Raw genomic sequence first — 23,671 nt, forward strand, 5'->3', positions numbered from 1 at the left:
TCTGCACTTCTCAAATAGGTCTCCTATTGCTTTGAGAAAGGGAGAGCAAAAAAAAGTGTTGACAGATTAATTACAGGCTACTTAGTTGATACCATGTCCACAGAAGGAATGCGTCTGCATTGAAAAAACAAGTAACTTATTAACTGTTGTGGATAAACATATGTCAGATAGGATCCACTGGAGTGATTTTATAAAGTACGTAAGGATCTAAATCCCACTTTGAAGAGAGATTTATGGCTTTATATTTTATCCCCACTGGCAGCATGACCGGAGATGAAACTTTCATTGATTGGCTTCAGTGAGAGTTAAAAATAAACAAAATGAAGTCCCCTGGCTGTCCAAGAGCACAAAGGAGCTGTTCCTGCTCCGGAGAACAAAATGTCTAACTTTGGGCTATCTATCTGCTGCGCTCGTATGCTGGCAATTTTTCCAAATTGGAAGAACATTTCCATGGTACTGCTGTCACAGTTTAAATTAGTGTAGAAAATTAATCTTCATCCATGGTGTGCTTGAGCAGTTGGCAGGAAAAAGCAATCCCAGATTGGAAAAGTGGTAAAAATAATCTTCAGGTTACTATGGTTCATTGCGGGGAAGCTACCTTACTGCCATGCCAAAATCTCCAACAGATACCTCCAGAAACTGAGGGGAGAGAAGTATTGGAAACACACTTAGAGGGGGGAGATAATACCATATCCCCAAGTGACTCTGCTGTAACTAAGGTACACAGCTGGATCCCCAGGTCCCGGTGTTATCAGCCCCTGGAGCATAAGAGGGTCACGTCTTCCCACCAGCTGGGGTCCAGGCCATTCCACTGCCCAGAACCAGCTGGTCCCCCCACCCCATAACACAGTCTGTTCATGGACTGCCACGACCACCACGTTCATGTGGTGTCAAACTTCAATCAAGGGCCACAGAAGGAGGACCCCTCCCCCAACAGGGGCAGAAGGAATATCCCATGCCCCGCCTGCAGCGGGGAGGACATCCGTTTGTTCCAGATGGCACGCTTGCAAAAAGGATGGCTTAAACCACTTACACTGAGTGACAAAAATCAGATTATCTGGTAGCCGATAACTGTAACTATCAAGTTAGTTACAGTTCAGATCTTTGAGCATTATTTATAAGAACCAGTTTGATCAGGGGGAACTAACTGGAAATTTCTGTGCTGGGAATTTCCCCCCCCCCGATCAGTTCACACTTAAGTTGTTCTCATGGCTTTGACTGGAGAGAAGCAGTCAGACATGGGTTTGAATGAAGCTTGCCTCCACCCCAAATAAATAATTCAAAACCCAGGCTGTTAGTGACTCTCTCTCCTCCTGCCTCTCTGGCTGAGCCTGAGAAACTCTTCCCCAGCAGCATTGCTCCTGAGCCTTTCTATACTCCTGAACCAGAATTTTGGGTGAATTTTTTGGTTAGCTGATAAATTCCCAAACAGCTCTTTCTATAGGACCTGATCTAATGTCACCTCATTGAACTTACTTAGAAAGAATGAACAGCAAATGCATCAGACCTGAAAGCAAGAGGTTCTGACCATAAGTGTAAATATTGAGGAAAGAAGAAGAGTCCAATGGTCAGGGCACTAGCTAGGAATGCACAGCCTTTCTCGAAACCTGCCTCTGCCGTAGCTGTCTTGTAGGATCAAGATAAGCAAAGTTAAATTAAACTCTCAGTGCAAGAATATGTCATCTGTAAATGGGATAAAAGGGCTTCCTTTCCTCACAGAAACACTTACAAATGCTTTAAAGATGAGGAGGCAGCTCAGAGCACGTTGGTAATTACTAAATACAAAAGTACGAGGGGAATTTTGGTAACCAGGCATCTCTGAAAACCAAAGTCTTTTGCTGTGTAAAGGCAGCAGTGGAGCAGGTGTTTTAATGTAGCTTCTAAAAAGCCTTGGTAAGTTTAGTTTCCCAGATAATCCAGCTGACACTCTCCCACCACCGAGCCTGCCAGTTCTGTGGGTTGCAGTTAGCAATGCTTGAAGCTGAGTTACAGCTACCCACAGGCTGAACAAAAGAGTTATCATCAAAATTATTTCACATAAAACTCCTGGTTTTACTCGAAGTAGATTCCAGTAAAGAAAGTAGTAATACTTCTTAGCTTTCAATAAACCCATATTTTTATAATTAAATGTCCTGGTTGCCAGCTCTGATAATAATCTGTAAAACTTCTTATGCTTTTCTTAAAGCTCCAGGTACTGAAGACAAATAACTATGCAAGACTTACAACTTTCATGTAAAAGTAGTAACAGTTTTCTAAGCCCTTGCGGCTGCACAGGAATCACTCATTCCAATGGTTTAAAGCTGATAGTCTAATACCTCAGCATGTGGAGACCACCCATGATTAGGAAAACCTGAGGAAGGCAATCCTGAAATTTTACCCAGATGATCCAAAGGACGAAGTTCATGCTGCTCTCATTCTGCTATGTAAATGATGTAAAGACCCTCATTATAAGACAGCGGAGTCACCCCAGGGACTGATTTGGCACAGCGCCCTCAGTGTGTAGTTTGGGTGGAACCAAGCAGCTCCACGGAGATACTGCTGCAAACAGAACTAGCTCTTTCCAGGGACTCTTTCTTCTTGTACTCCTTCAGTGCCTTCTGCAACAAGCAAGACATTGCTTAGCAGTCGTGCCCTGCATGTATACATGTCAGCACTAAACCACTATAAAGTGAACTGACACTTTCCATGCTTTGAGGTTAAAATCTGTTTATTCATTTCTTTCATGTCGATCTTTGTTTCATTCTGTCTCCTTACTATACAAAACCCGTCATGCTCTGGGAGATGAATCACTGAACTTTTGTTGCCTTTTAGCTCCTCTCTGTGAGTGTGTAAAGCACTGCACCAGATGCTGAGTGTCCTAAATCACAGTTTCTATAGCTAAATCCACATTTCACAGCAGGTGTAGGCCATGGCATCCCTGGGTCCTAATCAGTTGCCCTGCTGTCCAGATCATCACACAGCTGGAGAGCTCAGAACTGGGGGCCATTCCTGGGGCCACAAGGTAAGGTGTAGCTTATGCTTAACACAGGTTCTTTAACAGACTATATGCATGAAATAAAACCAGTATTTTAGCAATAGATGTGATTTTTTAACCATAGCACACCAGCCTGTTGAATCTCAAGTCTAAACATAACCAACAGAAGAGGACTCTCAAAGGAATTAAGATGGTTAAATAAGGAGTCAGAAATTAATATAAAATAAAGCTATTAAATGCATATTATTAGACAAATGTTTGTGATCTAAGGTCCTTACCGCAGTGTCATTGGTGGTAATGTACACCAACACATCCGAGTTGTTTCTGCCATTAATGTATCTGTAACAGTTCCACACACAGCTTATCAAGTAACCCTGCAAAGAAAAGGGATTTATTATTCTGTGCAGAAAATAAACCATATACATTTTCTTGTTAGAGCATTTCTATTCTTATATAAATAAGAATATGAGCCTGATAGAAGCACGGGACAGTCACTTTGCTGGTTGCAGTGACTGTAAGTATGCATAGGCGCTCTGTGAGTAATCCAACACCATTCCTCATACTGATAGAGTTGGGGTTGTTCAGTCTTGAGAAGAGAAGGCTCCGAGGAGACTTTATTGTGGCCTTTCAATATATAAAAGGGGCTTATAAGAAAGATGGAGAGAGACTTTTTACCAAGGCCTGTAGTGACAGGACAAGGGGCAATGGTTTTAAACTGAAAGAGGGTAGATTTAGATTGGACGTAAGGAAGAAACTTTTTATAATGAGGGTGGTGAGACACTGGCACAGGTTGCCCAGAGACATTGTGGATGCCCCATCCCTGGAAGTGTTCAAGGTCAGGCTGGACGGGGCTTTGGGCAACCTGGTCTAGTGAAAGGTGTCCCTGCCCACAGCAGGGGGTTGGACTAGATGACCTTTAAAGGTCCCTTCCAACCCAAACCATTCTGTGATTATATGGTTCTGTGATTATGGATACTTGTGTTGCACTATGAGCTACTCCATCCAGGCAGAGATACTGCAATCTAGACCTATCTGAATGAAGTTTAGTATTCCAGATTTTTAATATTACAGCATGCTTAATGTAGACTAGTTGTTTTGAAAAGAAACAGTTTCTTTGGGCCTGAATATAGCTAAAGTAACATCATTTTGTGTATATAACCTCCATTTTACCCTAATGAGCAGGTCACATATGCTGGCTTTCTTTCTTACATCTCTCTAGAAATACAGAGAGATATGAGTTCAGTCAGACACCTCGTTACTGTGCATGGGATACTGCGTACCAGCAGGGGTGAGTTTTACAACATAAAATGAAGGTACAAGTTAGACTGTGACAAAAAAAGGGAAGGTGCTGCAGATGCAGAATGCCTCAGGGAGAGCAGCAAAAAGTAAACAGAAACCAGTTTTGGATTCCTCGATGATAAGGATGTTTAAATATCGTCAACTGGGGGTTAGTAGTATTAGAAAGTGGAAGCAAACCCCGGTAAAAAGAGCACAAGCATGCTGGGGACTGAAGAATCATCAAGCAAATTACAGGAAACCTTCCTTGTCTTGTGAGTGGAAGCCTGGCCGATGACTATGTGGTGATCCTATATATCACCTGCATTGTTTCAATACTCTGTTTCACTTAATCTAACATTAAATCGATGTATTCCATATGACTGGAATGGTCTGGGGGTATTCCTATTCTTGCCTGACTAGAGAAAATTGCCAGTGTAAAAGTTTTTATTGAAATCTGAAATTATTTCTGACCTTTTAACCGTTATTACATATACTTCTTTTTTTTTCAGTGTAAAGCAAAAAACCTGTTATTGCAGCAATAATCCTACCACAGGATCATAAACTTCACTAGTTTTTTTATTGGAGCTCACTCGGCTCTGGGTAGGGCCACTGCCTGGCAAACAACTAGTTGTCTCCACTTTTTTTTTAACTGGTTGGGCAAAGTGCTCACATCCATCATCTCCTTCACCAGCAGGAGAGATTCCAGTCTGGCCAGCAGCTATGAGCAAAGTGACTGGAAGGAAGACAGGAGGCAGTGACACATGTGGAGGAGCAGAAATCAGATCTTCAGCATGCCAGGGACAAGGCTGGTGGGACTAAGCAGTTCCCTCTGGAGCTTTCTGCTTCCCACATAGTCACACACAACAGTGATGAGGAGAACAATGTGTTTTGATAGTGCCCAACTTATATTTTTACTTAGTAGGTTCTGCATAGCAGTTCTTTCACAAACCTAGCGCGTGCAAATTAAACTGCCAGCCCTGATTGGATTTGCATGTGCGTCTCACTCTGAGTGAGTCATATTTTTGTGACTCACTTGCACTGATGACCTTCCAAAAGCCTCTTATCCTTTTGAGCTGCCCTGTACTTCCTCCCTCTCCAGAGCTGTCACACGAGCTGTGTTTTTCAGGATGCCACATGACTCACTGATGGCTCGCTTGCAGATCAGGAAGAGTTTTTTTCCACGGGGGCTGAGTTGGCTGAAATCCAGTAAGTTTGCTTTCTCTTCTTTACGGCATCTTACAGACCCTGGATGACTCAGAGGTGTTGCAGACTTTGACAATACTTTCAACTATCAAATGGGGAGAGCAAAAGGCTTCTGGAGTGAGCTGAGTCCCAAGGGAAGGTTGGACTGGCTCTACAGCCCAAGCTGTGGGCTATGCAAACCTGCCCCAGGCTACTGAAACAAGTGGAGTAAAGGCACATACATGGAGAACTGCATCTTTTCCAGAATTAAATAAAATGCCATTGTTAATTATAAATAGTAATAAATAGTTTAGTAGCTTTCAGTGCTCAGATACTGTGTGCTGAGAAAGGCATAAGAGCTAGTACAGAACAGAGACTGAATACAGTACACTTCTGTGGGGACATAGCCCATCTTTATACAAAACCCTTTACATTAAGCATAACTATTTGCAAACCAATTTCTATATACTCCTTCAGCCAAAATCCAAACTGAGGGAAGCCCCGTTTCAGATAATAGAGTCTTATCTGGGAGAAGCTAGTGGGAGATTTTTTTTTGAATGCTCTCATTCCATTACATGTGGTGAATAAGCCACATTTAACCCCACAATGAACCCCTACAGCTCTTCCAGCTCTGAGCCCTAGCTCTAATCAGCCCTGCTCCTGCATACACAGGCTGTTTCTCAGTGGGTGAGGTCCATTCCAGCCCTTGAATTAAAGAGGTCATCAGCCAGCACACACCAAGTAATTGGCCCCGAGACACTGACCCACATATGGTTGAGAGTGGCGGCAGCTCGGGGCATGTCCTTGTCCAAGTGCTGTGGACATGTGCTGCTGGCCTGCTAATTGTGAGTCATGGAAACTCATTTTCCTCAACCTGTAACAGCTTCTTTAAACTTGTTCCTAATCATTGTTTTCTACTGCTGCTGCTGCACCGTTAAATGGGATTGCTGATTCAGTTACCAATTTTTTTCCTGAAAAACTTGGCTGAGGTTCCAAATACTGCTTTAAAATGTGTGGCTGGACACACAGTATATAAATATATCGATTTTTCTCTCAGGATACCAATGTTCACATTTGGAATAGGCCCTACGTAAAAGGCATTAAGTCACTTCAGCCTAATCCACCCTTAGTGGTATTCACACATACCACAGCAGAGGCTGCTGACAGACACCTTTTGGGGGGGGCAGCCCCAATAGCCACCATGTGAAAGGATGGGTGTGCAAGAAGGGCCGAGTGTGGAAACAGGCACCGTGCCTACTTCTACCAGCTTTCAGTCTTCCCCTTTTAATGGTGGGAAATGACTTGAGCCCCTAAGGAACTGAAACCCACAAATCTTCATAACCCTGCCTCTCGCTGTTGTTATTGCATGTGCACTTGTTAAGCTGCATAACAACAGTAACGTACTGCACGACTTCTGCTCATCAGACACGTGCCCGACCAGCTGACTGACCAGCATCTTTGTGGAAATTAGAGGTTGCTGTATCCTGCCGTTTCTTGTAACGCAGCAAGGAAAAGTCTGTGCCGATCTGGGTCACAGCAGCCCTCTGGGCAGCTCCCTTGCTGGCAGCAAGCGCAGGGTGAACGCCGCAGACACAACAGAGCACCCACGGGTTAGGAGCTGTCTGCACCGAGTCCCGTTTTATTCTCTAGCTGCTTTGAATTTTCTATTGACAGAGCTGGGCTGGTCTTCAGTAACTGGTGAAAATGAGATAAAGTTTTCTACACAAACTGAAATTTATATGAAGATTTCAGAGGGATGCTAATGGCAGACCAGTTGGCCATATGTATTTCACATGTTGGTACTGCAGAAGGAGAAACAATGGGTTGCTGTGCTGATGCAATCTGCAATTAAATCCGTCTTCTCAGCACACTAGAATGTGTATCTTGTGAGTATAAAAAGGCTGTACAAGAACCACTCCTTATAACTGCAAAGAAATGCTGTGATTGAAAAGAATTAATGATGTCAAACCAAACCACTGGCCTGCAGCACTTTAAATGGCACCTTATACGGGCCAGAACATCATCTGTTGGCTCACAGTCACACATACTGGGGTGTGCAATTTAAAGCAAATGACCCCTGCTTTAGACATGCTTCTCCTATAAATGCCCTGCCACCAGCAAGGCCAGTGCTGGGACCTGTCCCAGGCTTTCGTGGAACAGATGGCAACCTCGTGGCTCTGTGTTGGCCATTCCTGGGAGTCGGGATCAGAGCTTGGCTGTCGGGGCTGTGTTCATGGTCCCAACTGCTGCTCCATCGCCCCTGCAGGAAGGTAGCAGACACCATTGCGATGTGCTGCAGGTCAGGGTTCCCCCTGCCAGGAGGCATCGCTTGGGCTGAGACACGAGATCTCTCGGGGTGAGCACAGAACTTCGTTCTGTATCACCCTTTCCCATCTGCTGAGGACACCAGGACATGCAGAGTGCTCTCATCTCCAGGCTCGACACCTTGCATACGCAGGTTATAGGCATATTATGGAGACCAGGGTTAATATTCAATTTGCTGAAGACCAGCCTGTCTCACTGCCCCACCTTTTCCTACCTCCTTTCCAGAAAAAGAAAGGCCAAAAAAGAAGAGGAGGCCATACTCTGCAGCTGCAGACTGCTCAGGGCAGCCTGGGGGAAAGGTTTGTTCTGGTTGTGTTTGAGCTCACCTGAGCCTAGCTCATTTGGGCCTGGGGGGCTTCGCCCAAGGTGAGGAGGGGGAGGTTGAAGCCTCAACTGTTCTGTCTCAGCAGCTGGGGCTGGCCTGAGGAAACCAAGGCCCTGTTCCCCAAACCAGCTGCAGAGGAGGGCGCGATTCGAAAGCCACTGTGTTGGCTATATGCCATTTGAAGTCCTGTGTACATGTATATAAACACATTTGTGCTGCTGGATGTCCTTCCTCAGCCAGATAGGAAATGTCTATGTTTCATGGTATGTAACTCTGGTTCAGTTTCTAGACAAACACAGTAATGGAATAACACATTTTGGTCTACTCTGAAAAAGATTCTGCGTGAAACCACCTGAAATATCCATTAGCTGCTTCAGATCCAAGTAAATCCTAAGGACTAAAAAGACAAGTGCTTGTCTGTGGTTAGTTGGCTCGCTTTCTTACTACCCTCTCTTGTCCCCCTTCCCTTTTCACAATCCTATGACTGCAAAGCACAAACCCACCATCTGCTATATCTTGATTTCTGCTGTGTTTTTCTGTGTTTTCTCTTGCAGGTAGCTTCACCCAAAACAAAAGTGTCATGATGCCAAATGTTTCTGAGGAATTATGTGATTCTGTTTCATATTTCCCACCAGCTGAATGCAGCTTTTCCTACTGTAGCTTTTCCTAGGTTACAATGTTTTGGTTTCTCTCCCTGTTTCTAGCTGAATTCCAGAGGGAAAAGGAGCTCAGGCATATTTTTATGCACAGTACCTTTTCAGTTTCAGTATATAAACGTGGTACCATCTGTTAAGTCTATCAGTGATAAAGTGTGAGGCATCTGATAGTGTCCAGCTTTCTTTTCATGGAGCAGATTCCATAAATCTGCATAGCAGCTCTTCTGGAAACACAAGAAATTAAAATGAAAATGCTAACTGGAATTTAGCATGTGTTTCTGTGTGAGTCATACCTTTTGTGACTCATTTGCACAATAAAATGTTGCTAGAATGAGCATTATGAGAGCCACATATACTCTTGGAAAAAACATGTGTTAGCCACTTTAAATCAAAATGAATCTTTTGCACTATTAATTTCTTAGGTTTCTTTTTTCTATTGTAAGTATTTTTGCCATTCCAATTTTAGTTGCATTTTTTTTATAAGCTTGAGACTTCCTTGCCATACTTGGTCAATGAAATACCAGACGCACCTGGGGTAAAAACGAGCTAGTGCTTGCATCTGAGAAATTTAAAGAGCACATCCCTTGTGACACCTGACAAATCTATGTATTTATTACATTCATACATATTTCTTAAAGGTGCAAACAAAATCAACTGTACGGCTGTGAACATATAAAGCCAGAAGGCTAAATTGTATTTCTAAATCACAGAAAAAAAGTGAATATCACTTCCAACAGCACATTAAAATACCCTATTTGGGGTTTTTTTTCATTTTTGAAGTAGCTTCAATAATCTAATCTACCTCTTTTGTCACAATAACTTTCCCTATTCATGTTGTCAAATGTGTTGTCTGGAAGCAACGTCCCTGGTGTCACTGTGGCTCTTTGGGACTTCTCTAATCTAATGTGTAATTGCTTTGCAGAGAAAGAGCAAGAACTATTCTGAAATAAAACCCAACATGAGAAATATAAGAACGGCAGCACTGCACTGTGAGAAACTTGCAGAAGGGTGCAAGAAGAGGGCAAACATACTGGCATACTTTCCAAGAGGTCCAAGGCTCAGGGGACCAGCTGAGCCATAGGTGGTTGTTTTTCACACATTGATTTGTCTGATCTTATTCTGAGCTCCTTTTGGACTTCTGCCCCACACAGCAGGTGGGGGCTGACCTTGCTGGACCACACACCTGGGTGCACGGGTTTCACATGAGCCCTTTCCGGCTGCACTGGGCGATGCTACATCTCCCCTTCGTCTGGTACCTGCCACCTCCAGCCCTCTCACCCGCGAGGTTTGCATAACAGCAAATAAATCATCACTCCCTGTGCCCTTTTGCTGCCTGGTGTGACAGTCCTTTACGTTGTCCCTCCCATGAGGGATTGTTTGGATCTATTTACCTGCTCTACAACATCCTTTTTGAGATAGGGCACCAGAAGTGAATGCATGCTTCCAGAGGTGGTAGGCATCAAAACTGGCAAAGAAATCTTTAGATTTCTGGTTTTTCTATTCCTTTCTTAATATTCTTAGCATTTGATCTACTTGTTTGACCAGAACTGAGCAGTAAGCTCATATTTTTACAGGTCTGTCTGTCTGTCTGTCTGTCTATCTATCTATCTATCTATCACAGCTACAAGATCCCTTTTTCAGGTGGTCATGCTTGGTTCAGAGTCCACTGCAGTGTCTGTGAAACAAGATTGTGCTTCCTCTGTGCCCACCACTTAGAATTTATCACCACTGAGTTTCTCTGCCATTTCATTGCTCAGTGCCGTGAGATCCTTCTGCAAAGCTTTCTTGGCCGATTGTTTTCCCTATTTTGAATGACACTGCAAAAAAATGTTGTTGTTAGATTTCCTTCCCCTTCCCAGATCTTTTATGAATGTACTGAACAGCATGGTCTCACTGTTGTAAAGACTGATAATTTATCCTTATTCTCTATTTCCTAGCTATAGTCTGTGAGATGACCTTTCCTCTTGTCCCTACACATCTTAGGGTGTTTTTTAAAGCCTAAAGGTGAGAGGCTCTGCCAAACACCTTTTGAAAAACCAAGAAGTCTGTATCAACAAGCTCTTCCTTGTCTACTGGATGACCCACTCCTTCAAAGGTTTTATGTGTCATGAGCTCCCCCTACAAGCATCATGCTTCCCCATTGTGGCCTATACATTCATGTGTTTGTCTATGAGATCTTCTGTTTTTTTTCCATAATGTCTATCACTTTGCTTCGTACAGCTGTCAGGCTGCCTGGTCTGTAGTTCCCTAGATCTATTCTAAAGCCAGGCCTCCCAGCAAGGCACATTCCACCCATTACCAGTAGACTTTATACACAGTAATGCACTTACCTTAAAAGCCAAAATGATACTTATGAAAAGGAGAATAATCACAACCAGACACGTAGGGTTCACAGACATAATCTCTTACTTGTAGGGAAGATTGGTAAAAAAAAAAAATAAGCAGAACACTAAGTTAATCTCACGAGTCATTTAAGAGCCATCCAATTAGTGCACTCTATAATTAACAGCTTACAAAGCTTGCTGTGATCTACTAAATCGGGAGCTCTCTACACCAATGACCAGTTTCAGTAAGTTTGGCTGGAACAGGCATTGCAAGGACCCAGCTGCCAAACGTTCACCGGAGGGCTGAGGGGTTTGCGTTTTGCTTTGTGGTGTGGGCTGTCTTTTCCTCTGTGCACACGGGTTTTGTATCTGACACAAACTAGCAAAGGACATCTCTCTGGGAGCTTTGCAGCAGGAAATCTGCCATCTTGGGCAATGGCAGGCAAGTCCTGTACTTATTAACTAATCATTATCTTATACTGGCACTGGTTGCCAAAGACCAGTGGCAGCTCCTTCCAGAAAGTCAAAGCAGGAAAAGCTGGACAGCACCTGGTCCTTTCATCTAAATATTTGATCAAAAGTCTATTTATTGCATGGTCTATTTATTGCATGGGTCTATTCTGCTCCATCTTATTTTGGCTAAATTTGGACGACTTTTCCAGGAGCACTTGTTAGTGCTGCTAAGTGCATGCCCCGTGGAAGCATGGGTCCTACAGGAGGGCAGTGTCACGATTTCAAATTGAAATGTGCTCCGGGTCCTGCTGTTATCTCATACATGAAATGGAGGTGACAAAATTAATCTTCCTACTTAGCGTAGGCTCTAGTGTGAAACACTTCAGGTTCACTGGCTGAAAAACAACCTCTAAAAATGTTTTACTATATTTGTTATTGCTTCAACAAAGCACACCCTTTAAAATGAATGTTCCAAATAGTTTTGAAATATTGCAAGGCACAAGTTCCTGTTTCAGCTAGAGTAAACCATTGCTCACAGACAGAGATGTTCTCCACAAAAGATAGCGCCGCTGCAACAATAGCTCATTATAACTGAATGCATTAGCTCCTTCCACACATAACCCCCTTTTTCCTTACCGGTCTAATTACTTAACCAGGCCAGCTCTGCATCTTTGTCAGGACAACTAACTATATTCTTGGTGATGATGGTGTCAATCCAGAGTAACCCCTTAATACACCTTATACCGGAACTCAGCCCACTGCATCAGGAAAGTCTCCTTTTTTTTGGACAGCTGCTAGTGAGAATAGCTCTTTATTAGCGCTTCCATGAACTGTTCAGAGTGGTTAACATCAACAGCAGCTGTAACCGTTTGCAGATAAATGTTACATAAGCACATTTTCCGCTTCTTGACAGCAATGTTTCTGTTCCTGTACTGAATTTCATGGCTGAAGTTTTTATCACGTTATCTTCTTTGTTGAGGTACAGCTTTGTAGGGAACTAGCTTGCCGTAATTCAATAAGTTGCTCCTTCTTTTTTTTTTTTCCATAGAAGGTTATCACTAAAGGTAGCGGATGCAGTCACCCAGAGACCAAGCAAGCAAGAGTATATACCAAGAAAAGATGCACTGAAAAATAAACATAAACCTTATATGCAGAAAATTTAAGTATTAATGCCACAGCCTCCTGCTTGCAGGAGGTAGGCCATGCACGTGGTTAGAAAGTCCAGTTAGTTAAGGACAGTTACAGTAAAACTGCCCCAAAACAATTTTTTTAGCACTGATCTACCATTAAAAAACTAGTCAAACTAGTTCGTGAATGTAATAAAAAACTCCTAGTGAGGCTTTGGTCCTCCTACACTCTGGTTTTTGGGGAGCTGTCACTGGTCAAAGACTGGATGACTGCATGCTGGGGTCTCGGCCATAACCTAATGGCCTGTTTCCAGAGGTCAGCTCAACTGGGATTTGCACGGGGGCAAGAGGAGGGCGGGAAAATTACCAAGAAAGGTCCCACTACCTTGAAGAGCAGGAACATCTGCTGGAGCCATGAGCCCTGGCCAAGTCTGGGCTTGTGCTGCAGAGCAGCACTGGGCGCCCAATGTCCAGCATGTGCTGCAGAGCAGCGCTGGGCCCTCCCTTACATCAGCAGTGTTTCAGGTGAAAGGACGGTAATTCAGCACTGAAAACAGCAAGCCAGGAGAGCACGTGATGAGCAAATGCTGCGGTTTGTCCCCTTTGCGCTCATATTTCTGGGTCTCTGTCCTGAAGAGATGTAAGGTGCAAGCAAACCCCAGAGAGGTGGTGGGTGCTGCACCCATGCAGCGGTCACCCCACCCACAGATGCCCAGGACATCTTGGTGCAGAGCATGAAAACCAAAGCAGGCCCCTCCTGGGGCTTCCCAGCTTGCTGCATGGGAGAAAAAGCTTTTGGGGCTACGATGAAGAGCCCAGGAGCAGTGAGTCAGTGTGGAAGAAACTCCCTTTGCTAACTGGGCTGGTGGCACCTGCTGACCAGAAGACGTTTAACGCTGGCTTGCCCAGGCTGGCCTAAGAGCTGCCTAATCTGGACTCATAACTACAAACCTCTTCAGTGCAGTAGGAAAAGCAATTTATAAAACCTGCAGCTTTTGGCAAAGAAGCAGGAAAGATGACGGGAAGCATCTTGGCTGGCTCCAGGCTCGCCTGGTGCAGGCACCATCATGGAGCTGGTGCCATCAGGAGGCCCTTGGGATCCTCCCACGGCAGCAGCCACCCACAAAATCTCATTCACTCCCACGGAAAATGGGTACCAACAGTGGTTCAGATGAATCAAAGATCCATTGCCCTCCACCAACTGCAGTGATAAGTTTAAACACTGATGTGGGTGTATGAGGTGGGAAGAGAAATTCTGCTCCTGTGCTAGGGGTTTGCTCTCCTGCGGGGAGATCAGTAGTTGAAATCCTTCTGCTGGGAAGGCCCCGGGCACCGGGCTCAGTGCTGCAACTTCTGGGAAAAGCTCAGTGTCAAATGTTGTGCAAGGTTTGACGAAGCTGAGACTGAAATATGGCTGGGTGGGAAAAAACAAGCCTGTCACTGGAAATACAGGAGTGATTTTGCAGCAGGACATGATGAAATTTTCTATACAAACAAGAGGTAGTTGTAGTGGTCTGGCATCGGCATGCTAAAATCATAATTAAAGTGTCTTTTATAACCTTGTCATGGACATGGAGAGGGCTTCGTGCATAATAATATACGTGGTAAACTTTCAATTAAAAAAAAATTTACTGCTTATACATGGCAAAGCTCTATTAGATGCTTAAAAAGAATCTAAAACTTGCATGGAAAGTGTATTTGTATTGCATCGATATTGTACAAATGCACAAGAAGAATAAAAAGTCCAAGGCTGAAGCCCTTTCTCATTCCCTCAGCCTGCTTGCATAACCTTTCACATTTTCCTTCCCCCAGACCACAAAAATTCCACTTTATAAGATGGTGTGGATTCTCATTCAACAGTTACCATCCTTTGAGTATCAGAACCTTACAAAATTGAAAGAAGACAGTAATGTGTCTGTAGAATTTTTAAAGCTCTGCTGTGAAGTTAGCAGTACTTCTTCTTTGGAATTATAAAATGGCATCAAAAATGTGAGAAAGGATATTTCTTTTTTAAGCCATAGTTTATAGGAAAAATTTCTTCAGGTTTAATCTCTTTTACGTTCTCTAGACGTTTCCCCTAGGATTCAAAAGCATGACTGATACCACCTGAATTGTTAGACAGCAGCATTGCAGGTAGTCCCATAGTAAAGCTATTTAATATACTTTGAAATTTTCTTTAGATGAACTGTAATAGTCCTGTACTTTAATAAAAAACAAGTTTGCATAACTCAGGTGCAGACTAGCCGGTTCCGCACCTCTGCTTCAATTCATTTTGTATACAGTTATCAGATGACAGAAGATGAAGTGTTTAATTTGAAGGCTTTAGAAAGCCCATATATCAAAGATTTAGTGGGGCTAAAGAAAAGAAATGTGCTTTAGGTCAAACTACTTTAGACCACTACTGCTCCAAGAACCAAAATGATTTTTATTTTACACATGCTGGATTTACTGTATGTGAAGGTTTTTGTTTTTCTAGTGACAGTGATAATGACCAAGATGTCCCACATAACCCTTAGAAAGTTTTATCACATGTGATCACCATACAACATTTCACATACTAGATTTGTAACATCTACTTATTTTACATGACCCTTCATGCTGAGATGCTCTAGCAATTTATGGGCGTTACGTGGCACACCTGTATGCAACTGGGTATTAAAAGGCAACAAAAAGTTTCCAAAGACACTTGCGCCTCTGAAAGAAGCAGCCAATAGAGGCTGGCAGTACCAAATACCCTGTGAACACAATGATGTTCTGTATTTTACAATTGCAACATTTTCAGCTAGGGCTCTGCCTACTCATTTATCATCTTGCTAAAAGTACATGGACGGTTTCACAGTAGCTTGCAACTCATCACTGACAGACTGAAATCTGGCAGATGTGCACCAAAGTGAATAGATAACTTAATTCCAGATACTAGTGCAGGGAAGTAGAAATGGTTAAAAACATGGGGTTTTGACCTTAGAGCAAGAAAAAACTGTTCTTCTGAGACTGCCAAACATATTCCATTACCTAATGCATACCTTCTTCCAGATAGTCAATAACAGATTTGAAGAACAATTGGGATTTTTCATTTCCCTTATGGAGCTACGCTCCCTAAAATATCATTCCCTAAATTCAAAGCAGGTTTAGAGGAACAAAATCTGTAAGAATGCCAGGAAGAAACACAATCCCCTTCCTTGCTTTCTGCCTACCTTGGCAGACCTCTGCAAAGGGGGTGAGGGCAAGATGACTCTAGGGCTTATTTATAAATTGTCAGGAGGGATCACACCCAACCGGCATGACTCAGGTCTCACCTACGGGGACAAGGGTGTTAGCTGCAGTCTTGTTCTAAACGTAGTGTTTGAGATGACAAACCTATCTGCCATGAGGATTATTAAAAGGCAGGGAAACAAGTCCATGGGTACAAGCCTGTTTAACAATATTTGGGCGCTAGCACTGCATTGATGGTGTTGTTGCTAAAAATTTGAAAAGCTTGTTTCCAGTTTCATTTCATTGTGTGTCTGAGTATCTGATAGCAGTGGATGTGATGTCCACTTTTCTTTTGCTTTTGCCCACTCAGAGAGACTGTATTTGCTCTGAACCAAATGTGACATCCTTTTGCCAACCTTCCTGGTAAGGGTCTGAGGGACCCTGCTGAGCCACTTGTGCTTGGGACCACAGCTGAGACACAGGAGGCACGAACAGCTTCAAAGCTGATGCAGAACAGCTTCAAAACAGCTTCAAAACTTTGTTGAACAGGTGACATTAACTGTACAAAATTCACCACAGCTCTTGGTAGGTTTTGCCAATCACTAATCTCCATTGTGAATGATAAAATAGAAATGACTCCTTGTTTCTAAATGAACTTAACTTGGACTAGCTTTTAGCTACTCATTATCATTACGCCTCTCATCTAATTTAACAGCATTTTAATACCTCATTATTCTGCATATGAAAACTAACGGCATCACCTCTTGGTCTCCTTTCTTGGTAAATGAAGCAGGAAAAGCTGATTGTCTCTCATCATACTACAATGTATCCAGCTTTTATATAGTTTTCAGAGGAACTTTTCTGCATGTTTTCTGACTTTTCAGCATTGTTCTTTACACCCAGAAACAGGCAGATGAAACCTATGTCACCAACTGAGAAGGGAAGTCTCCTCTCCGTTACCATTCATTATTGTCCAAAAATCCCATAAGCAGTTTTTGGGAACAGCAAAAAAACCTGGGGACTCTTGTTTTGGCACTTAAGCAGCTCACTATGCTTACAGGATCACTGCATCCCAGGTACAGTTGCCATAATGTATGCTCATTTATATTCCTCATTTTTTTACTTCTTTTTTTTTCATTTAGCAATGTAACACACATTAATGACTGAACTCAGGTTCTCAGTTAGTCTAGCTCACTCTGATTAATGGCTCTGTCCTTAGTGTTATTTACTTCTTCATTAATCTCTGTGTCAGTGACAGGTTTTATTAGAAGTGATTTTGCTGGGAAAAGGCACAAGTACTGACCCTGGGAAATGCAGAGATGTGCTCACTTTGGGCAATGCAGGGATAGGGTCTTTCAGAGGATAACATGGAACAGCTAGATTAGGCTCCTGCTCGCAACCTTCTGCTAGAGGACTTGATTCCTCTAGACAGTGAGCCTGGGGAAGCTCTCCCAAGGCTGACGTTAGCCTTTGTGAATGGCCTCTTGGGTACCAAGGTTATTAATGGAAGTCAGGAAAAGCATGAGACCTAGTGCTGATTCCTGGAGACGTTCCTCTACCCAAAATAGAAACCCATTGGCAGATGGTCGGCTTGACTACGGCCCTTTGCAGTCTGCCAGCGAACCTCTCCTAATCCATTCGATACATCCTTTATCGATCTAGTGCTTTATTGTTGCTCTGAGTATCACGCTGCGAAGTCACACGTCTTACAAAAGTCTATTATGCCCCTGCCCATCTTTATTGACGAAGCCAGTAATCTTGTCCGTAAAAGAAAATGAGTTTGCCTGCAGGACTGATTTTCCGTGAAACCGTGCTGGCAGTCATTAATCATATTCCTCTCTTCTAAACCTTTATCAATTGACTCTCATCTCAGCACTTCTCTTATTCTGCTTGGTAGCAATGTCAGGCTAATCAGCCTATAAATGTCCTGGAAATCCCCCTTGCCCTTTTGAGCTCTGACAGTTTAGCCCTCCTGAAGTCTTGCGGCATTTCATTACCAGTCCGGAAAATGATTTACAACAGCAAGACAAAGATATGTGCAACCAGAGGTTTTAATGCTCCAGAGCAGCAACGTGGCTCACAAAATGCTCTGCTGCACCGTTCCCAATACCTTCCAAGGCCAGCTCCTTGTATTTCTGCTACGGAAGGGCCTATTATTTTTTTATCTGCAGGAACGACAGTGACATTTTAGCAGACATTTTGAGAGAATCAGCTGCTCTTTGCCCTCCTGGTGAGCCAGCTCCAGACGCGGCACCAGGTTTTCAGTAGAAGAACAGGGGCTTTTTGGTGCGCAGCTCCCAGCCTGATCCCATCCCCTCACGTTCTCACACAGTGACCAAGACTAAGTAAAACCTGATTACAACTCATTCCCTGGGAAGGTGGGGGGGGTTTTCAGTAGAAGAGCAGGGGCTTTTCAGTGCGCAGCTCCCAGCCTGATCCCATCCCCTCACGTTCTCACACAGTGACCAAGACTAAGTAAAACCTGATTACAACTCATTCCCTGGGAAGGTGGGGGGGGCGTTCCTGCAGCCACACAGATGCTTGTGCTGCCACAAGAGAAGGGCTGACACGGCTGCAGAAGCGAGGGACTGCAGGCGAAGGAAGGGCAGGAGGGCTCCAGCCAGCGGCAGCTTCAAGCACTCACCAAGCTACAGCTGTAATTTGCTCTTTTCCACTCATATCTCTGAGAACCTTTTGAATTATTCCTCTGCTTTTCTTCCAGTCTAGCATCAGCTGTGAATGCAGGCGGGTGTTAAATAAGGTGAAGGATAACAGGCCCCTGATGAATCCCAGCTCCCACTGGCTTGATGCATTGCCTCTTCCTGCAGATTTGTGTGGCTACTTATCTGCCTGCTGTTTCTCATTACCCGTAATTTATACTGCCCTAGCTAGTTTTCTCTCCACACAACAAAGTTCACAGCCAAGCTAATCTGTATTCAGGTTCTCAAGGCAGATTTTCAGACACAGCGGCAGCGTTAGCTTCCCCCAGAGCTCTGCAGCTCCACCTGAATATTGTTGGACATGGCACATAGTCCTGTAATGAGACAGAGGGTGGTGGGCTCTTGTCTTTGCTGTAGGTGGTTGCAATCACATCCTGTAACCTTGCACAATACTGGCTATGGATGTTTGGCCAAAGTAGACCATGGCAGAAGGCAGCCTCTACTTGTCCCTAAGACAGATTCTGATAATATTTTCTAGCAAAAACAAACGTACATTGAATCAAACTCCTGCCTAATGAAATCTGTGTTAAAGCCACCAAATAAATTAAAAGGAGCAACAAAACATCCTTGAAATAGCACCAAAAATAAGCCGCTGGATATGAGCACAATAACCCTGAATCCAAAAGCAATTACTTATTATCTATGTCTTGCAATATGTGTCTCATTCTAAATGAAGTGGTGCTGAGAGCTTCCACAACATTGCAAAACTCCAGAGCTCTGCACAAATATTGTAATAAGTTAGTAATGTAACCTTGCAAGGATGTTGAATACAGACTAGCAAGGACTGAGAGGACTTTTCAAGGGCTGCATAGGAAGTCAACAATAAACTGTTGGCTAGAAACACAAGACAAACTGTGCACCTTGCACAGTTTTTTCCCCCAAAGCCCCCAAAGGCTTGTGAACATCAAGTGATTTACCAGTTGGCGGAGGTAGTCCTGAATTGTGCTGGGATAGACGAGTACGCTGATGGCAACCAGCGTGTTAAGAGCAAAGTCAAATATCTGGTAACAGAAGAAAGGGATGATCCAAGCCGCATGTTGCTAAAAAGGAAATAAATTAAAAACTCATCAGCCACAAGTTAAAATAGAAGGATATATGTCTTGCTACACTAAAATCTAAGCAATATTTGACACAATGCATTACATTTCATGAAGCCATAAGAGAAAAGAACTTGTTAAATCAGCTAAAAGAAATATGACATTCAGCCAAAAGGGTTGACCAAGCCAGCTTGGCTGCTGAACTGCAGTAATATATGTGGTGTAAGTAAGTCCCACAACTTGTTGTACTGGGACATTTAGAAACCACATGACACTCTTTTTTCCCCCCTAAGTAATAGGATTAATAGTGGGAAAAACCACAGACTTGGGAGGTGAATGGGAAAAAATTCCCTTAATTTTGGTAGGAACAAGATTTAGTTCTCTGAATTCAGAGTTTGCCCAGAGCTTACTCATATTTGAAACTGCAGACAGTCAACACAACTGGGCAGTCTTCCTGCCTACAGCACGGGGCCCTGGGATATTGCTGATCTGAGCAATCAGTTCTGCTGCCTCTTTGACTTTTTTTTTTCCTCTCAGTTTTCAGCTAAACAACTAAACAAGAAATTGTTAGAAAGCAATTTTCTTAATTTTGTTTCTACAGAGTTGTGTAGTTCACTTGATTCATGTCTTCGCCAAATATAATGAATTACCTTATATGCACCATATGTAGCCATTGCACAGATCAGAATCATAAGAAGAGAAATTGCTGTGGCAATGCACATATCTGGAAGAGAAACACATCAAAATGATCACTGATAAATTCAGAGCTTGGTTCAGTTATTTTGCCATCTACCTCATGCAGAGCATCTCAAAGGTCAGGGTGGGAAGTGGGGTGGAGATGGGGTCAGGTGCCTCATTCAGCCATTGCTGTAGGAAATCTCTGGCTCTTGTGGGAAACCTCCTAAATATGAGAAGCACAGACAGTGATTACACTGTGCAAGCCTCTGCAGCCTCTGTGAGGCTGTGGAGGTGCCATGACTGATTTAATTTTTCTGAAGGACTTTGAAAAATCAGGAGCAGACTTTTCAAGGGCTGCATAGGAAGTCAACAAAAAACTGTTGGCTAGAAATACAGGACAAACTGTGCGCCTTGCACAGTTTTTTCCCCCAAAGCCCCCAAAGGCTTGTGAACATCAAGTGATTTACCAGTTGGCGGAGGTAGTCCTGAATTGTGCTGGGATAGACGAGTACGCTGATGGCAACCATCACGTTAAAAGCAAAGTCAAATATCTGGTAACAGAAGAAAGGGATGATCCAAGCCACATGGAGAAGACTATTTTGTCAGTGATGATGACATCTGTAGTCAGAAAGTGTCTGATTTTCTGCACTACAGATTGTTTTTGCACTAGTAGCTGCTGTGTACTATTGCTCACATATCTCTCAAAACTTTGGAAAAGCAGAAATGAATTTTTAAAACCAAACTGGCAGGTAGAGGCATCTTAGAGCAGAAATAACATCTTGAAAATTTTCATTTCAACCAAGAATACTACAGAGATATACAGCTTATTAATGAAGATGTATAGCTGTCAGGAAAGGTGAAGTAGTAAGAGAAGCAAAATACTCTTTAAGGTTTTGATTGGAGTAATTACAGGACTCCTATCTTTTTCTTCTATTGCTGCTCAGCTTTCAATTAACTTTTTATTAGATTCAAGAAGTTCCTAAGCCACGAACAGCTGGAAGGAGATCCTGGGGGAAAAAATTGCATATGTTTGGTCTTTTCCTGTACACCTCCCTTGATATTACAGGCCATAGTCACGATACCAGAAGTGTATTTCTAAACCCAACCTTATAGTGAGTTTGGGAGTGCAACTGAATATGGCAACTACTTTTCTGAGGCTAAGCCAGTGCACGAAGAGGAGAGAGGACATGAGGTATATAGGACATGACTTTAGAGAACCCAGCTCTGTGGATATCTGTGAGATACCTGCTGTTCACATTGCTGTCACCAGGTCCAATTAAACTACCTGCCTTGATGAGACATTTGGTGGACTTCAGACATACAAATACATGATGGTATTCAGGCTGTTCAACTACCCATTACTGCCTGACTTTGGAGGCATTCAAAGTGTGAAGATGCCTCCATTTGATTACAGAGTTGCCACAACATCTAACTTCAGCCCATGATGAGGAGTATCCCGCAGCAAGGGACAGTCCCTCCACCTCCCTGGCTGCATCAAAATGAGGTTCCAGGTAGGTGCCCTGGAGCCTGCATCAAAGTCCCTGAAAGGTCCTGATCTGGTAGCTGTGGACAGGTCTCACCTACAGCCACCAGGCAGCAGTGCAGGTTCACCCGGGTCATGGCTGAAGAGGAAGGACAGACACTAAGTATTGCCTGTCATTTTTTCCAGCCTACCAGTACGATCATCCATGTAAAAGACAAAGGACCCAGTCCTTGACCCTTCTCTGCTTGAAGGAACACAAACCTGCATTAGCGCAGAGCTCCTGCCAGCACTAATCCAGATTTCTACTGGCCCTTGAAGCAGAGAGGAACCTGAGACTTGTGAAGCTGGCGGAAAAATGAGCAAGAAGAGATTGTCGTTGGCTGGTGAGAGCGTCTCCAGAGAGTGCTTATGTACGCTGGGCTACAGGCTCCTTGGGTACTGTGCCTACCAATAGCACGATTAAGGATTTAGGAACCCAGGTCTCCCCTTTCCCAGGACACTGCCTGTGTCCTGGGTTTCAGGACACTTGCTTTCTCACTGTTGCCCCCAGATTTTGTCCATGTGATTGCACAGGGACTCAAATGCAACAGAATAAGCCCTATTGCAGGCTACTTCCTAATTTAATGGATGGGGCCCCTTTCCTGGGCACTTGGAGGAGCACATTTAAACCACTGTAGTCTGATGAGGGCCTGGAGTCCAGATGTCCTTACTCACAGTGCAAATGCTTGAAGCTTTGTCTTATTGTCAAAATAAGCAGGTCTCACCCAGGAGAGGCACCAGCACTCAGCACTGAGGTTAGCTGCACCCCTGCGCTCACTGCTTCCTACCCGGTGGCTTTACGCAGCTCGGCTTGTGGGCGCTTGGAAATGCCATCGGGAGGCAGCTGGGCTCCCTGCTTGTAAGTCAGGAGGGGACGACATCTCAGTGGATCCCAAATTGGTCTTTATGCCAAATTGCTCTTCAGAGGCACCTCCTTCACCTCTTTGTGCAGAGATTCCGGACATCCAGTGTAGGTGTCTGAGCTGCATTGCCATGACCAGTCTCCAGCTTTTTAGGAGCTGTAAGGCTGTGCTGTGCCTGTTAGATCTGATCTGAATTCTGCCCTCAAGAGGAAGAAGCACCCACAAAACAAACCCATACTGATACAAGGTACCGCAGCCTCTTCAGACACTCTTATTTGTGTGGTACTTTACTCTGGCTGCCTACATACGTCCTGTGAAATCAAAATTATTTTGAATAGGCCAGGTACAATTGGGGTAACGAAAGAAAAGGAGAGAAGTGGAAATGGCTGTCTGTAGCCACTAACCTCAATTGAACCTCCTATAAAAGAGGATCTTGGATCAATATTTTTCATTTAACCATCAGTTTGAAGGCACTGCTCATGTATTTATTTTGTCCGTTCTTAATCCCAGTCACCTACTCACTGTATCCAAGGGGAAGCTGCTGTCATTGTAATTTCATAGAATCATAGAATAGTTTGGGTTGGAAGGGACCTCTAAAGGTCATCTAGTCCAACCCCCCTGCTGTGGGCAGGGACATCTTCAACTAGATCAGGTTGCTCAGAGCCCCGTCCAACCTGACCTTGAATGTTTCCAGGGATGGGGCATCTACCACCTCTCTGGGCAACCTGTGCCAGTGTTTCACCACCCTCAGCATAAAAAATTTCTTCCTTATAGCTAGTATATATCTACCTCCCTTTAGTTTAAAGCCATTCCCCCTTGTCCTGTCTCAACAGGCCCTGCTGAAAAGTTTGCCCCCATCTTTTTTATAAGCCCCCTTGAAGTACTGATAGGCTGCAATAAGGTCTCCCCAAAGCCTTCTCTTCTCTAGGCTGAACAGCCCCAACTCTCTCAGCCTTTCCTCATAGGAGAGGTGTTCCATCCCCCTGATCATTTTCGTGGCCCTCCTCTGGACCTG

The 23,671-nt window shown here is 43.7% G+C and overlaps 1 protein-coding gene across 1 annotated transcript in view; it reads right to left on the reverse strand.

Moving 5' to 3' along the window:
• The window catches only part of LAPTM4B (lysosomal protein transmembrane 4 beta), a 46,742-nt gene that overhangs the window by 12,638 nt on the left and 10,433 nt on the right, over positions 1–23,671 (reverse strand). Inside the window, exons 3-7 of the mRNA XM_009324441.1 lie at positions 20,244–20,317; positions 19,474–19,596; positions 16,253–16,277; positions 11,071–11,144; positions 3,253–3,348 (exon numbers count right to left, since the gene is read on the reverse strand). Of these exons, the coding sequence (XP_009322716.1) occupies positions 3,253–3,348; positions 11,071–11,144; positions 16,253–16,277; positions 19,474–19,596; positions 20,244–20,317 (392 nt within the window). The remainder of the gene's footprint in view (positions 1–3,252; positions 3,349–11,070; positions 11,145–16,252; positions 16,278–19,473; positions 19,597–20,243; positions 20,318–23,671) is intronic.

The sequence above is a fragment of the Pygoscelis adeliae genome, unplaced genomic scaffold (genome assembly GCF_000699105.1).
Source record: "Pygoscelis adeliae isolate BGI_AS28 unplaced genomic scaffold, ASM69910v1 Scaffold145, whole genome shotgun sequence".
Taxonomy (NCBI): Eukaryota; Metazoa; Chordata; class Aves; order Sphenisciformes; family Spheniscidae; genus Pygoscelis; species Pygoscelis adeliae.